The sequence below is a fragment of the Martes martes genome (assembly GCF_963455335.1).
Source record: "Martes martes genome assembly, chromosome: 7".
Taxonomy (NCBI): Eukaryota; Metazoa; Chordata; class Mammalia; order Carnivora; family Mustelidae; genus Martes; species Martes martes.
This window is the reverse complement of record NC_137894.1, coordinates 116,706,034-116,723,491: the sequence shown is the minus strand read 5'-3', so window position 1 is coordinate 116,723,491 and position 17,458 is coordinate 116,706,034. Positions and strand designations below refer to the sequence as shown.

At 47.5% G+C, this 17,458-nt stretch overlaps 1 protein-coding gene and 1 pseudogene across 2 annotated transcripts in view; both read left to right on the top strand.

Annotated features, from left to right (window-relative positions):
* The first annotated feature begins 2,772 nt into the window (after positions 1–2,772).
* On the top strand, positions 2,773–3,607 carry LOC308346725 (calcyclin-binding protein-like; annotated as a pseudogene). Its single transcript has one exon. The product of its transcript is annotated as a calcyclin-binding protein-like (transcript).
* Positions 3,608–9,812: 6,205 nt separating this feature from the next.
* Positions 9,813–17,458, top strand: part of KCNK13 (potassium two pore domain channel subfamily K member 13) — a gene marked incomplete at its 5' end in the record, with an annotated part of 110,000 nt that continues 102,354 nt past the window's right edge. The window contains one exon of the mRNA XM_080808451.1: positions 9,813–10,152. Within this exon, the coding sequence (XP_080664577.1) occupies positions 9,813–10,152 (340 nt within the window). The remainder of the gene's footprint in view (positions 10,153–17,458) is intronic.

The following is a 17,458-nucleotide window of genomic DNA, read 5'->3' as shown; positions in this document are numbered from 1 at the left end:
AAACTCAAAGAATGCACAGTTCAGATATCCATTCATTCTGTGTAAATTTTACATTGAAAGAAAAAAACTGAATTGTTGACTTCTAGTTAATTATACATATGCTGAAGGATTTAGGGGCAAGTAGTAATGACTGCAGTTTACTTTGAAATGCACAGAAATAAAGTATAATAATGGATAGAACTACAATTAAGTATAAGAAAATTTAAGTGTACAATCTAGGCTAAATCTAGGTAAAATTCTTTTACCTTTGGTGTATGTTTGAAAATTTCATTTTATAATGTGTGGGAGAAACCACATAACCTTGGGTTTCTGGCAGGGCCAGAGAGCCCCTGTTGAACCAACTCTTCCACAGATAGAAAATACAAGCTCTGGGAGAAAAGTCTTTAAAAACCAGCTGTTGAGAGTGGTTGAAAACAGGCAGAAACTGAAGGGGAATCAACAACTGGAAGAAAGGCACAACACTAGTGAGTTTCCTGGGTTTGTTTCTGTTTAGCCACTTTGGGCCAGAGGTCAGGTGTCCATGGGCACCATGAAACCTCCAGTGGCAATCTATAGTCTTGCTGGCTAGAAGATCCAGAGTACAGGGTTTGGAGCAACCATAGTCTCTGAGCATGAAGAGGGAAAGAACAGAAAAGAGCCAAAGAGAGGATTCCCAAATTCTGTATATAAATTCTGCCCAAATCTCTGGCTGATCTCTGAGCTGTTCATGCACAGCCAAGCTAAAATAACTGATCTAAAATTTAAACCACTTCCCACTGCAGGGGAGACACTTTGCAGTTGAGTTCAGCCAAGTTAACTGCCTATTTAAAAATAACAATTTAAAAAAATAATTATTTTCAGAGGAAAAGAACAGAATTCAGAGTTTCTACAACACATCATAAATTATCTATGTTACAATGCTTAGGATATAATCCAAAATTACTCACTATACAAATAAAGAGAAAGACATGGCTTATTCTCAAAAGACAAGCAAAAGAGACCAAAAGAATCTCCAAAGATTTTTAAACCAGCTAAAGAAATTATGTTGAGGAGTGTAAAAAAAATTCTTATATTGAAATAAAAGATAGCAAATCTCAGCAGAGCAGTAGGAATGGAAATTTTAGAGCTTAAAAATATACCGATGGGGGCAGTTTTCCCCCACAGTGTGCCTGCTGACCTCTCACATGACCACCACACTCAAAACACTTATGGTCACCAGATGTGTGGGGATGTTTTCCACACCAAGCAATTCTGAGACACTAGCTGTGTGTCCTGCAATTTAAAAATCACACAATCTACCTGGATACAGAGTCAGATCCCACAGGTAAAGGTCTCAGTCCCACAAGACTGCCCCCCTCAACTTCAGATGCCAACCAAAGATGGTTGTCACCTGTGCTTCTGAGCCATCTGCTATACATCAGAGGGTCCCCATTACCCCGCCTCAGGTTGGATTAATTTGCTAGAGCAGCTTTCAGAGCTCAGGGGAACACTTAACTACCAGTTTTTTTTTAAAGGAATGATAAAGGACACAAATTAATGGCTGGGTGAAGAAAGATGTAGGGTGAGGTCTGGGAGGGTCCTGAGACCCTCCTGGGCTCAGGAAGTTTGAGCGCACAACCCTTCCATAACCTTTCCAGTGTGGATATGTTCACCAACCTGGAAGCTCCCCAAACTCGGTACTACTGGGGTTTTATGGAGGCTTCCTCATAGAGGCACGATCAATCAAATTCCATTTCCAGCCCCCTTCCCTCTCTGGAAAATCGGGCTGAAAATTCCAAGTTTATAATCATGGTTTGGTCTTTCTGGTGACCAGCCCCAATCCAGGAACACATCCCCCCACCCCACCCCAAGTCACCGCATTAGAACATAAGATGTTCTTAGTACTGTTACTACTTAGGAATTTACCAGGTTTTCAAGAGCTCTGTGTACTGAGGACACAGTACACAGAACTGGGGACATGAACCAATAGGCGTATCTTCTGTCATCTCACAATCTGAAATTAAAGGCTTCCGTAGATGGGCTTAGTAGCAGAATGGAGATGACAGAGGAGTCGGGGAACTTGAAGATAAGTAGTTACAAATTATCCAATCTGAAGAACGAACAGAAAATACTAAAAAGTGGGGATGGGGTGGGAATTAAGGATTTGTGGGATAATATCTCAAGGTTTAACTTCTATGTGATTGGAATCCTAGGAGATGGGTAAGTATGGGGGAGAGAAAATATTTAAAGAAATAATGGCTAAAAACTTGGAGAGACATAAATTTATAGATTCAAGAAGCTCAGTGAATAAGCAATAAGCTAACACAAAACTCCCCTGGGTGCCTCATCAAACTCATTTTGACCAAACTTAAGACAAAATGTTGGAAGCAGCTAGAAGGAACAGGAACAATGATTTGAGTGACTGCTAACCTCTCATTGGAAACACGAGGCCAGAAGACAGCACAAAATGTCTTTCATAGGCAGAAAGAAAAAGATCACCTCAGAAATCTATATCCGGTGGAAACTTCCTTCTTCACGAATGAAGACAAAATAAGCACATTATCAGATAAAAGGAAACTAAGAGAATGTGGAGATGTGCATTGCAAGAAATGCTGAAGGACAGTCTTCAGGCTGAAGGAAGAACATACCAGAGAGAAGCTCAGATATTCAGGAAGGACAGAGAGCCACCAGAAGGAGCAAATATGTGCACAAATACAGAAGACTTTCTCTTGAGACACCTATGTTGCGGAGGGGGCGAAGTCCTGCACCTGGTGGGTGTTCGAGCAGGCGGGGTCTGTGCCCGCCAGGGTGAGCATGCTCGCTTGGTGCACCGTTTCCTGTTCTGTCCCCTGCCCGCCTACAGCTGGGCCTTGCCTGACTCAGCCCGACCACAGCTTCAGGTTTGGACGAGGCTCCCGCTATGCCAGCCTGAGGACAGAAAGCTTCTTCAAGTCAATGCTGACTGCAGAGGGAGGCTGGAAGCGACAGAAAGATCTGGAAGAGGTGAAGGTGTTGCTGGGAAAGACCACTAGTAAAGGCCGGCTGAAAAAAAATCTAAGATTGAGACAAATCAAGTACATAATGTGGCAGAAATCAAATAAAAGCAGAACTTTTTGACAGTGAAAATCTGCTGCTGTGGTTGATCCCATTAGAACAGGATATAAGGAGAAAATCGCGGATGGGATCCGTCAGATAAGGTAATGTGGATTTCACAGACTTAACAGGAGTTCATCAATTCCTCACTGAGAATGTGCAGGTGCATTTCACAGAGGTCATTTGGTCTTTCCGTAAAGAATACAAATGAGAAGAGTTACTGCAACAATGTCTTGAAACACATCTCTGTGGAAGACAGTTCAAAAAGAAGTCAAACAGATACAGTTCTCATCTTAGGTAGAAATAAAGCAGAAACCAGGCAGTGGGACTGCCTGACTCAGGTTGAGAAAGCATGAGAAGAGAAAGAAAGAGCCCTCCTACAACACGGGAACAGATCCTAGTGAGGGATTGGTGAATGTTCTAAAGAAAATTTTCAAAAATGGAGAGGACGATAGGAAATGAACCGTTAATAAAGCCTGGGCAGAATCAAGAGAGAAGCAAGCCAAAGGAAGATACAGAATTCTTTGAGACTTTAAAGTCATTTTGGGAACTGTGATGTGGAAAAATTGATGTTTCCAATAAGGAAATGTTGGTGAGCTGCACAGAAAAATTTGACAGATAACTACTTACACTGCCTTCTTCTAAGTGAAGGCAATGAATTCTCCCATTTCCTACTGGAGGATTTATTTAAATAAAATAGGCTTATTAAACACTTCCTCAAAGATGGTTTCCTTGGTAATCTGGGCATTTTGTTCAAGAAAGGATAATATACATTCTTGTGTGAAATGTGAAAAAGCAAGTCTTGTCTAAGGATAATGCCACATTGTATGTATTTTTGTTCTGCTAAGAGGTAGAAAACAAAAGTAATAAGTTCCTGACATCATTTCCAATCAATGTAATAAGTAAAAATAAAACCTGAATTTTTTCATAAAAATATATATTGCTATCTGAACAATAAAAAATATATTGAGGGTCTTAGCATATGGAAATGTGATTTGAATGAAAACCACAGTGGATGTGGGGAAGAAGATGGGAAATGAACCTGTATAGCTGGAAGGTTTCTATATTTTATACAAAGTTGTACAGTAGTAACTGTGAGAGGGCTGTGAAAAGCTAATCCTTAAACACTTTAAAAAATGCCAAGAGACAGAGCTAAAAAGTCAACAGATCACATGGAATTCTAAAAAATATTCAGTTAATCCAAAAGAAGATGGGCAAGGAGGATAAAAAACCAGTGGGGACAAACAAAACAAATAGTAAAATGGTAGACTTGAATCTAGTCCCCTAAATCACGGTATTAAATATAAGGGATCTCAACCTATGTTGTCTAAAATAGGGCCACTAGCCATGTGATATTTCAACTTAAATTAACATTAAATTAGAAATTTAGTTCTTCAGTGGCACTCAAGAGCTCACTAGTCATATTAGACTACTATACTGAAGAGCATAAATATTTACAAAACATTTCCATCATTGCAGAAATTGTTGAAGAGTGTTGATCTGATCAGTCCAGTTAAATGTGCATGCAGATTGTCAGACCTGACCAAAAATCAAACCACCCAGCCAACTTTCAACTATACGCTGTGCACAACTAATCCTCTTTAAATATGTAAAGACACAGGCTAAAAAATAAATGGGAAAGGGGCGCCTGGGTGGCTCAGTGGGTTGAGCCTCTGCCTTCGGCTCGGGTCATGATCTCAGGGTCCTGGGATTGAGCCCCACATCGGGCTGTCTGCTTGGTGGGGAGCCTGCTTCCCCCTTTCTCTCTGCCTGCCTCTCTACCTACTTGTGATCTCCCTGTCAAGTAGATGAACAAAATCTTAAAAAAAAAAAAAAAAGGAAAAGATTCCACGCAAATGTTAAGTACAAAAAGACTGTGGTGACTAGATTAATATCAGATGAAGTAAATTTGAATGTAAAGGGTATTACCAGAGATAAAGACATTTCACAAAAATAAAAGGATTACTACTGAGAAGATGTAATAATCATAAATGCTTGATCTTAATAACAGAGCTTCAAAGCGTATGAAACAAAAACTGACATAATTAAAGGAAGAAATAGACAATTCCGTAGTCATGGTTTGTGATTTTTTTTTAAAGATTTTATTTATTTATTTGAGAGAGAATGAGTGAGAGAGAGCGTGAGAGAGGAGAAGGTCAGAGGGAGAAGGAGACTCCCCAAGGAGCTAGGAGCCCGATGCGGGACTTGATCCTGGAAGTCCGGGATCATGATCTGAGCCGAAGGCAGTCGCTCAACCAACTGAGCCACCCAGGCGCCCCGTTCGTGATTTTTTTTTTTTTTAAATTTTTTTAAAATTTATTTATTTGTTAGAGAGAGAGAGCAAGCACAGGCAGACAGAGTGGTAGGCAGAGGCAGAGGGAGAAGCAGGCTCCCCGCCGAGCAAGGAGCCCGATGTGGGACTCGATCCCAGGACGCTGGGATCATGACCTGAGCCGAAGGCAGCCGCTTAACCAACTGAGCCACCCAGGCGTCCCCCGTTCGTGATTTTTTTAAAGAAGATTTTTTATTTATTCATTTGAGACAGAGAGCGAGAGAGAGAACATGAGAAGGGGGAGAGGCAGAGGGACAAGTGAACCCCCCACTGAGCAGGGAGACTGAGGCAGGGCTCCATTCCAGGACCCTGAGATCATGACCTAAGCTGAAGTCAGAGGCTTAATCAACTGAGCCACCCAGGTGCCTCCTGGTTGGTGATTTCAACATTCTTCTCTCACCAATCAATAGAATAACTAGAACAAACATCAGTAAAGACAGAAGATCTGAAAAACACTGTCAAGTACCTTGACCTAATTAACACTTATAGAGTCTAACTACACCACAGCCAACAACCGCAGAATACATATTTAAGAGCATATGGCATGGTCACAGAGACAGATCTGCGGCTGGACCATAAAATAAGTCAGATTTAGAAAGACTGAAACACATTGACTATGGTTCTCTGACCACAGTGAAAATATTAGAAATAAAGGATTTGTCTTAAAAACCCAAATATTTGGAAATTAAACAACACACTTCTGAATAATTCATGGGTCAAAGAAGAAAAATTAGAAAATATTTTGAAAATTACATGAAAATACAACATACTGAAATTTTTAGGATGCAGCTAGCAAAGGGAAAACCCAGATGCCCCCATAAGAAATCAATTTTTATTTTTATTTTTTTTAAACATTTTATTTATTTATTTGACAGAGAGAGAGAGATCACAAGTTGGCAGAGAGGCAGGCAGAGGGGGATGGGGAAACAGGCTCCCTGCTGAATAGAGAGGCCGATGTGGGGCTCAATCCCAGGCCCCTGAGATCATGACCTGAGCCGAAGGCAGAGGTTTAACCCACTGAGCCAGCCAGGTGCCCGAGAAATCAATTTTTAAACAGATAATTGATATCATATTTCAAGAGATAATTTCAACATTAATATTCAACAAATTTACAAAGGCAGATATATAAATGGCCGTACCACATTAAGAAAGCAGGGAAGTGCAAATTAAACCACAATAAGATAGCACAACACACCCACCAGTATGTTCAATATCACAGGGTGCCAGGATGGCTCAGTTGGTTAAGCGTCTGCCTTCAGCTTAGGCCACGATCTCCAGGTCATGGGATTGAGCCCGGAGTCAGACTCCCTGCTCAGTGGAGAGTCTGTTGCTTCTTATCCCTTTCCCCCTGCTCATTATCTCTCTCACATAATCTTTTTAAAAAATAAAAAAATAACATAAAATCACAATGACTAATACTGCCAAATGTTTACAAGGTTATGGAACTATTGTCCATCGTTGGTTGATACAGCTGCTCTGGAGAAGTGTTAAGCAGTTTCATATAACTAAGTACACAGCTCCCCTATGACCCAGCAGTTCTACTCCTAGTATTTACCTGAGATCTGAAAACAGATCCACAAAAATTTGCACAAGAATGTTCCTAACAGTTTTATGATGGCCAAAAAAAATCTAGCAGCCCTGGTTTCTAACTATAGGAGAATGAATATTCAAACATTTAAAAATTAGTGGTAAAAAGGAATAAAGGACCAAGACATAGATCATGGATAGATCTCAAAAATGTGTTACACAAAAGGACAGAACGGTAGAATTCCATTTATATGAACATCTAGAACAAACAAAAGCAAGTTCTATGAAAGCAAAAACAGTCGATGATAGGGGGAAAAAGCAGAACAGTGATTTCCTCTGGAGGAATGTGGGTGGGGATTTGCTGACAAGAGAAGATACGAAGAAGATATGACCTGCCGGTGATATTTGGTTGATAGGTCGGATAGGTTGGGGTTTAATTTGCACAGGTGCATGCATTTGTCAGAACTCATCTAATGGCACACTTAAGATTTGTGCATTTCACTATAAGTTTTACCTCCAAAGAAAAAAAGTCTGTAAATATTGGACTCTCCTTAATGATATGTAGGGAAAAGTATTGGGGAGAAGATGTACTGCTGTCTACAACCTAATTTGAAATGTACTCAAATTGGGCGCCTGGGTGGCTCAGTGGGTTAGGCTACTGCCTTCCGCTCAGGTCATAATCCTGGAGTCCTGGGATAGAGTCCCACATCGGGCTCCCAGCTCTGCCGGGAGTCTGCTTCTCCCTCTGACCTTCTCCCCTCTCATGCTGTCTCTCAAATAAATAAATAAAATCTTTAAAAAAAAAAAAAAAGAAAGAAATGTACCCAAATAAGATGGCTTGAGGATGGAAAGAAGAATGGATAAATATGTAATAAGGCAAGAACAGTAAAATGTTCATTGTAGAGTCTGGGTGGTGAATATATAGAATTCTTTCAAATTGATGTTTGAAATTTTTCATAATAAAATGGGGGAGGGGAGTAATTGCTGGACTGACTGACTCTCGTTTACACGTGTCTCCACATGCACTAGCACCTAAAGCTCTTGCCCCCAGTGAGGCAGATAAAATAGGGACATTCAGGAGGAGATAAAGGAGCTGAGGGGTGGGCAGGTGCATTGGAATCCAGAGCTCTGTGTTTCTTTATGCTCTGCTCCCAGCGAGTGTAAGTGGGTGGTGGGTGGGCTCGGAGCCTCGGACTACTCTCTCGGAAGGCGGGGGGGACTTCTATTTAGTTAGAAGATGCCTACGCGTCCATTCCTCTATGTATCCGTATTCACTCCCACATGCCAGGGGCTCGATTCCGGAGGGGCCGAGTGTGGCTGGGTACACAGGTGGGGGCGACACGTGTCTGGAGAAGACGGAGCGCCCTCTTCTGGCCCAGGAGGGGCCCACTCAAGCCCGCTAAGTACCCAACCTGCCTCTCTACAGCACCCACTTCCCCGGGATCTGAGCGCGCGGGGTGGGAGCGCTGCAGCCCCCGGGTGGGCCCGCCGAGAGACCGCATCTGCAGGCGGAGCACAGCGCTGGGAGCGGGGCCGCGCGGCCGGCAGGCTGGGAACCGGGTGGAGTCGCTGCCGCGGTCAGCCTCTGGGCTCCACCTGTTGAAGCTTCGGAGCGCTCGAGCCAGCCCGGGCAGAGCCCGGGGAGCTCGGCTCCCAGCGCCGTTCTGCAGAGCGGGGCCGAGGCGAGGAGGGGCCCTGGGGGCAGTGCTGACAGGGCGGCGCAGTGCTGACAGTGCTGACAGGGGGCTGTCCCGGGGAGGTGAGAATGGAGCTCAGAGGTTGTGCCAGTGCCCCCTGAAAGGCCAGTCTTGGGGAGGGAGCCCCTGCCGTGTGCTAGGGAGCCTGGCCGCTGTTCTGCACGGGGCGAGGGGAAAGCACTCCGCAGCACCAGATCTCTAGAGCACACTGAGGCGGCCAAGCCCGGATGGAGGAGCTGGAACTCTCCAGCCCCCGGTCCTCCGCCACCTCTCCGGGAACTGGGGCTGGCTGGGGACGCGCGTCGCACCGGCACAGCCGGCGCGTGGGAGCGGAAGACGCCCCCGCGCGGGACCCGGAGGCCAAGGGCGCTCGGAGCAAGGCGAGAGAGGCTGCCCGGGGAAGATGCCCCTAACTCCCCTCGTCCCCCCATTCCGACCTCCCTTTCTGGTGTCCTCCTCCAGCCGCTGTCCGCCGGATGCAGCGCAGCGCGGGGGCCGGGCGCGAGGTAGGAACCCGTGGGCCCCGCTCCCGGCCGTCCCTCGGGGTGCGCCCGCCCAGGACCTGCTCCAGCCTCTACACCCCGGCAGACGGGTAGGTGCCCCAGAGGCCTGAGGCTCCGAGCGACGCCGAGACTGGCACGCAGCCCCACGGATCCATCTGGGCAGGCACCCCCAGCCAGCGCCAGCACACGGACACCCCGCGTCCCAGCCGTCGGCGGCTGGAGAAGCGATGGGCGAAGAGACTGAGCCCACCCGGCTCCTCTAACCCGCCAGCTTCCGAGGCCGGAAGACCTTGCTGCGGGGGAAATTCAAGTCCGCCCGGATTCGCGCTGAGGACGCGCCACGCCCCCTCCCCAATCTGAGCAGAGCAGGGAGGGCATCCGGGGGGAAATAGCGGACTCAGCTCCCGGTCACTCGGACCTCGAGCATTTAGGAGAACTCCAAGGCGGATGGCGACAGCGGCCACAAAGCGGATTTGAAACCAGGAGTCTAGGCGGACGTGGGGAGCGGGCGCTGCGGGAGCGATCGAGGAGGCGGCCTGGGGAGCCGCGCGGCCTGGGACTGAGCCCCGCGGTCATGAGCGAGCGGACCGACGGGCGTGCGGGGGCGGGTTAAGCGGCGACCCCCCCCCCGGGGGGGGCCGGGGCGACAGTCGGCCGGCGGCCACGGCCCTCCGGCGCGGGGCGGCCCCCGGGGACCCGGCCATGGCAGGCCGGGGGTGCGGCTGCAGCTGCGGCCCGGGCTACCTGAACGAGGACAACGCGCGCTTCCTGCTGCTCGCCGCGCTCATCGTGCTCTACCTGCTGGGCGGCGCCGCCGTCTTCTCGGCGCTGGAACTCGCGCACGAGCGCCAGGCCAAGCAGCGCTGGGAGGAGCGCCTGGCCAACTTCAGCCGCCGCCACAACCTGAGCCGCGACGAGCTGCGCGGCTTCCTTCGCCACTACGAGGAGGCCACCGAGGCTGGCATCCGCGTGGACAGCGCCCGCCCGCGCTGGGACTTCACCGGCGCCTTCTACTTCGTGGGCACCGTCGTGTCTACCATAGGTAAGCGTGCGTCGCTGGGGGGCGAAGGGGCGGCCGGCCTCGCAGGCCTTTTCCTGGGACCGCTTGGGGCTCTTGCGTTCCTCCACCCCCGCGCTCAGCCCGGCGGCACAGATGGGAGCTGCCGCCTCGTCCACAGGTGGTACTGCCTCCCCGCTTTCCTAAACGCGGTCCGCGAGGCGGGGACATCGGCAACACCTGGGCGCGTGCTGATCTCCTGGCTCAGGGCCTGCTCGTTAACCCCGCGCGCGGGGGATCTGAGTGAGCCTTAAGTTGCTCTGGAGGGTTTTCTGCGTAAGTAAGGAGGCAGAGCTTGAGTTCGTGAAACTTTAGGGGAAAAGCTTAGGAATCAGAAGGACCCTACAAAGTATTGACTTAATACCATGCATGAGGCAGTGGTTGGTGGGGAGGCACGAAGGTTAAGACTGTCCATGACTTCAAGCTTACAGAGAGAAAGATCAGATTGAATACCAAGCTGGAAGTAAGCGGGCAAAGTGCCGATGGGGATGGAAAAGTGTTTCCTACCAAGAAGGAAGGGGGGTGACCTTCGGGTTGAACCAGCTAGTGTTAGGTATGGGTTTGGGGACTGAAGTGTTTTGCACTCTAGAGGAGGAGAGAATTTCATTTCGGGGGTGCCTCATGAGCTACCTGATCTAGATGGAGCAGTGGAGGGAAGGCTGGGAAGGTCTCCAGTCTCAGAGCATGAAGGTGGACTTTACAGCCAAACTAAGGAACTAGAACTTACATAGAGGCAATTGGGAGCCATTGAGAGTTCTTGAGCAAGAGTGTGACAGCACAGCTATGGTCGGTGATACCTTTATTTGTAGCAGAAGGAAAATGTTGGGAGTCTTTGTACTACACCTCTAAAGACTGCTTCTCTCTGAAGCATAATGGAGTTAGAAGGGGGTTGGGGAAGACGCTGTGGAAATTCTTAGGGAAAGAGAGAGCTGAACCGGAGGAGGAGCTTTGAAACAAGACCCCGAAAGGGAGTAGCTGCCAGAGCCCAGGAGCTGCAGCAGGGCCCCCAGCGTGCTGCGGGTGCTCTCAGCCCTGGCCCCTGTGCTAGGGAGGAGAGCTTGTCAGTGAGGCAGGGTGACAAGGCAAACTTGCCTGAAGCTCCCACGCATGGCTGTCTTAGGCTGACATTCCGCCAGGAGAATGATTAGTCCAGAAAGATTTCCCAAGGTTAGTTTAGAAGCCCAGGGCTTTATCTGGTGAGGAGGAGGGGAGGGTGGGGAGGACTGGCACGATTAGGGACACTTGGGCTCTCCTCCCCCCTCCCCCCCATTCCATAGCTGGTCCCTGTCCATCAGCAGGGCCGTTATGACACCACAGTCACGGGACAGCAAGAAAAGCTCTCTTTGCATTCCCTGGGGTGACTAGAACGTGAGGCCCTGAGGGGGACAGAGGGGGCAATGCCCACAGTTCTCTCTCCCAGCCCACAGTCTCTGCTGGGCTCTCTTAGCAGAATTCCCTAAATCCCCCACTGCATCAACTCCTTTGTCTCTGAAGATGGTTCTAGAATTCCTGTGCAGGGAGGACTGGGGGGGACAGCCTAACTGAGAAGGGTTGCTGTGGAGCTGACCCGACTCTTTGTCTGCATCGCTAGTACAGTGTTCTTATTCAGACTAATGATCCATTTGGGGGTGGTCCTGGTGGGAGATTGGGGGAGCGAAGTCCACTCCCCCACAAGCCACCCCTTGATCCTCCCAGTGGACATGGCAGTAGGAAGGAGCAGCTTGTATGTATTGACTGGTGAACGTTGGTGCCTTAGGAAGGGATAATGTCTCTGGTGGGTGGGCAGGTAGGAACGGGGGCTTTTGAGGAGCAAATGGAATGTCACCTGTTGGAAGGGAAGGAATTCTGGACTGAGAGTCTGGCGTTGGAGCTATTGGTCCTGTCTCCATAGCGGGGGCAAGTTTCTTAACCATTCTGAGCCCCATCCTTCTCACCTGAGATGTCCACAAAGTGGCCCCCTGGCACTGGCACGTGTTTGTGGTTCAGTAAACGTTCTGTGTCCTGCCCACTCCCTCCCCCGAGCCTTCTCCTCTCGCAGGACTCTGGAGGGGTGATGAGCTCATGGAAGTGAGTGTTCTTTACAAAGTACAAAGCAGGGGCCTATTTCCACTTTCTCGGTTCTAATATTTGCTTTTAAATTGTTTCATTAATTGCTGTTGTAATTACAGCACTCACTCCCCTTTATTAGGTACATATTAGGCACATACTGTGATTTTTACGTGAATATGCGATGCAGCTAATTACCACGTTACACTTACACTTAATTTCCATCAACACAATTCCATGAGGTCGGTATGATTATCCTCGTTGTATAGACAGGGAAGCTAAAGCTTCACGTTCCTTGTAAAATAAGGTACAAAGAAGGAAAAAAGTGAAGCCCTCTGCAGTGACAGCACCCCAAGTTCTTCATTGTTAACATTCTGGTGCATTTCCTTCTGTTCTTTTTTTCTATGCATACACAGATGTACATATGTATTTTTTTAGAGATGGGGTCATAGTCAATAAACCTCTCATCTTGTATTTTAGGTGTTACAATTACATGATGTTTTTCTTTTTCTTTTTTTAATTTTTAAAAAAGATTTTATTTATTTATTTGACAGAGAGAGAGTGATCACAAGTAGGTAGAGAGGCAGGGAAGCAGGCTGCACGCTGAGCAGAGAGCCTGATGCGGGGCTCGATTCCAGGACCCTGAGATCATGACCCGAGCGGGAGGCAAGGGCTCAACCCACTGAGCCACCCAGGTGCCCCTACGTGATGTTTTTCACCTAAAATAGTTCTGCTGTGCTTTATTCTTCAAAGGCTTTGAAGTAACAGACTACAAGAAAGCATACGGTAAAACAATGAAAAACATGTAAGTACAACTTCAGAACCAGGAAAAAGGACAGAAATATGGAAAGCAAACGGATCTAGGAAGTTGCTAGAGAGGATCTTTGTCTTAGTTCAGGTTCCCTCAGAAGCAGACACTGAGCCAAGAATCTGAGTTGATGGGAAGGTGTCAGGGATATAGGCCAAGGGAAGGAGAAGTGATAGAGAGAGGAAGTCCGCCACCATCGGGTCCGCTACTCGGCAGGAACTGTAGTCAGCAGCTGGTACTTACTCCCAAGTGAAAGTTTGAAACAATGCAAAGCTCGTGACCCAGAATTACCCTAGGTAAGGGGGCTGGGGTATTTATACACCCACACCTGTCAGGAGTTGGCTCAAAGCTGCTTGGAGAGCAGGGAAAGCACAGGGATAATTCCCAGGAACAGATTTCCCCCGCCATCCGAAAGTAGAGTGTTTCTATGGAACCTTTTATAAACTGAAATGGTGTGAAAGGATAAAGCAAGTACCATCCCCTAAAAGTAAAAATCCTCAGATTTCTTTCAGTTAGCAATTACACGTTACTAACGTAGGTCTTTCCTAAAAGCAAAGTGGCGTAGGGGCACTTGGGTGGCTCAGTTGGTTAGGCAGCTGCTCAGGTTACAATCCCAGGATTCTGGGATCAGGCCCCGCATCGGGCTCCCTGCTCAGTGGAGAGCCTGTTTCTCCCTGTCCCTCTGCCTGCTGCTCTGCCTACTTGTGCTCTCTCTCCATCTCTCTAATAAATAAATAACATCTTTAAAAAAAAAAAAAGCAAAGTGGCGTAGAGCAAACTCGCAGGTAATGGGGGAAACCTGTATGTCTGGCCTGATTTTTTTTTTTTCATGGACACCCCAAGGTCAGTCCTCTGACAAAGATATAGGCACTGGGCATCTGAGGTCAGTCCAGTATGCCCAGAAGTGGTAAAGAGGACCCCAAGGGGTGTAGAAGGGGTAGCGACAAAGACTATTCAACCTTGAAATTTGATTCCAAGCTTCCTGGCAGAGTCAGGACCCCATACTGGAATCCTTATTATCAGAAAAAAGGAAGCATCAACCTTATCCCAGTTCCTAATCAAAAAAGTTTCCCCCTTGGGATTTTTGTATAGGAAGCATTTCATAGGCTAGTGGTGATGTTCACAAACATTTTCCTGAAAATGAAAGTGAGGATTTCATGCACCTGTTGTCTGAGATCTTTGATTAAAAAGTCAGAGCAGAACTAAATTCTACCCCAAAACTAGTAAATACACTATATGTGAACTAACTTGAATTTAAATAAAATTTTTAAAAAATAAAAGCAGAATGAAAAACAGTTTGGCAGTTTCTCAAAAGCCTAAACAGAGAACTACCATATGACCCAGCATTCCACTCCTAGGGCACATATTCAAGAGAATTGAAAACACATGCTCAGATACTGGGCACCTGTGTTTGTTGCGGTATTACTTATAATAGCCTAAAGGTGGAAACAACCCAAGTGTTCATCAACAGATGGATGGATAAACACAAAGTGGTAGATACGTACAATGGAGTACTACTGAGCCATAAAAAGAATGGAATTTAAATGCATGTTGCAACGTGGATGGATCTTGGAAGCATACTTACACTTAATGAAATAAGCCAGACACAGAAGGACAAATATTGTATCATTCCACATGCATGAGATACCTCGAATAGACAAATTCCAGAGGAATGGAAGGTAGAATAGGAGTTACCAGAAGCTGGGGCAAGAGGAGAAGGGTTGTTTTATGGGTATGGTCCTTTTTTTTTTTTAAGATTTTATTTATTTATTTGATAGAGATTACAAGTAGGCAGAGAGGCAGGCAGAGAGAGAGGAGGAAGCAGGCTTCCCGCTGAGCAGAGAGCCCGATGCGGGGCTCGATCCCAGGACACTGGGATCATGACCTGAGCCGAAGGCAGAGGCTTAACCCACTGAGCCACCCAGGCACCCCGGTATGGTCCTTGTGTTGGGGATAATGAAAAAAAAGTGTTGGGTGTGGACAGTGATGATGGTTAAACAACAGATCGAGTGTATTTGATACCATTGAGTTATACACTTAGGAATGGTTACAGTGGTAAATATCAGGTCTCTTTTGCCACAATTTAAGAGGAGCAGAATATGAAAACACAAGTCAGGGATGCCCATTCTGAAAGAGGCTGGTGATCAGATTGAAACGAGAGTAAACAAAGGACTCAGAGAAGTAGGTTGATAAGATATCCTGTAGATAAGCTTCTCTACACATCTTTTCTCTCAAATAGGCTTTTGTTAGGAGTTTGTTTCTGCATCAGCCTGTGAGTTTATAACTCATCGTCTCTCCAGAAAGGACTTGAGGTCATTTGCATATGATATGGTCCAGTAGGCTTTGTTGGGTTTTAGGTTACTACCAAATCCTTAACCCTTAACCCATCCCTTAACCCATCAGGGGCTTACTTCGGACTCACACCAAGGTCACTGTGGTGTGTGTGGGGATTCCCCGGGGCGGCTGCCTCCCTTGCTGGCCCAGGGTTCAGGCTGCCTTCACCTTGTGGCTCCTCCTCCTCAGCTCATGCTTCCAGGACTGTCCAGGGAGGGGAGGGAAGGGCTGACGTGTGGAGTACCGGTGACCAGTGGCCGTCACCGGCAAGTGACCCAAGTCACCGCCACACACATTCCATTGGCCAAACCAAGTCATGTGGCCACACCCAACTTCAAGGACTTGGGGAAGCACACTGCTCCCCCGAGTCCAGAAGGGGTTGAGACTCGATATTGGTGAACAGCTCAGATACGTATTATACATCAGTATGCACCGTGCACTAGAAATGGATAGAAATGGATTTAAGATATGGGTGATGAGAAAACATGAATAGGATAGTTCAATTAAGCCAGATTTTTAAAAAAATTTTAAGTATTTTTTTTAAGTGGGCTCTACGCCCTGTGATCAAGACCTGAGCTGAGACCAAGGTCAGGCACTTAAGCCACTGGGCCAGCCAGGTGCCCCTAGCCACATGTGGTTAACACACCGAGGTTTATGTCAAAAGGACCTGCATGAGCCCCAGATTTGGCTCTGAGTTTCCAGTTGTCAAAAGAAAGAGGCAAGGACAGCCATTAAATGGTCCCTCTTATCCAGGCTGCCTGTTTGGAAAACACCCAATTTTTTCAGACTGGAATAAAATTTTTCCTGCAGATAGTTATGAATGGGAGTGCGTAAGACTGATGAGTAATCCCCTCCACAGCATCTGGCCCGTAAGTATGAGAGAGAACGGCGCTCTCCTACCTAGCTCCGCATCCCTCAGTGCAAGGTGCAGCTCAGGAAAGGCCCCTCTGCCAAAGCTGGAGCACCGTGCAGGGCAGACATACAGCTCCACTGTGGTCCACTAGGGACGTTTAGAATTCTCTACTGGAAGTTCCCAAGCTTCAGTGTCCGCAAGAACTCACCTGAGGGGAGTATGGTGCTTGTTCAAACGTAGGCGTTTGGACCCCCCTTTCAGAGATCCTGATGCCGTAAATCAGCATTTTGGGAAACGTCCCCAGAAGCTCTGATATAGGCAGCATAGGGAGCCCACCGAGGCATGTCTGATGGGAGCAGGTGTAGGGTTGACCTGTGGAGATCCTTGCTCTTCAAAGAGTGGCTGATGGAGCCATGGCATCTGCCTTCCCTCAGACCTTGTTAGAAACGCAGACCCTCAGGCCAACCCCAGACCAACTGAGTTAGAATCTGTTCTCTAATGAAACCCCCGGGTGGGTCATAGGCACATGAAAGGTGTTTCCTGATGTTGCTTACTAGAGCAAGGCACCCTGGGCTCGAGAACATAGACAAACTGGTGGCCAGGCTGGAATGGAGAGGAGGGGAGATGCGCTCATCTCTTGTCTTGGTGGTCCTCCTCTCCAGCGGGTCATGAAGTACATGAGCAGCAGGTTGATTTAGCCCAGAGCAGCCTAACCAGACGCAAGGACGCACTGGGATTAGGCTAGGAAGGGGATGGTGGCTTGCGCCAGTCTGAAGGGCTTGGACAGAGAGGTGTCAAGCCGTGCCTCAGTGCCATAACCCTCAAGCTAGATTTCGAGATTCGCAGCAACAGTTGTGTTCATTCTAATTAAACAGAAGTAATCATGCTGATGCCCCCTTTTTTTGGGCCCTGGGTGTGGCTTGTGATTAGCACCTGCGCAGTGGTGTTCTACAAGGCTTGAAGGCTCGTGGGGCTCAGGAGGAACTGGGCTGACGCGTTTACAATTCGGCCCGGTCAGTGTGCACATCTCCGTGGTGCGTGCTGAACTGTTTTTGGAATCTGTTTCCTCCTACATGGGGGCCGTTGAGGAAAGAGCTCATGAATTCAAATTATATCAGGTTCAAACAAAATATTGGGGGTCGCCATTCCACAGTAGAAAGCTATAAATTGACATCATGAACAGGCATTGAGAAAGAATGAAAACATCTCGTGAGGACAGTAATGATCGTCACGTGTTAGTGGGTCTCATA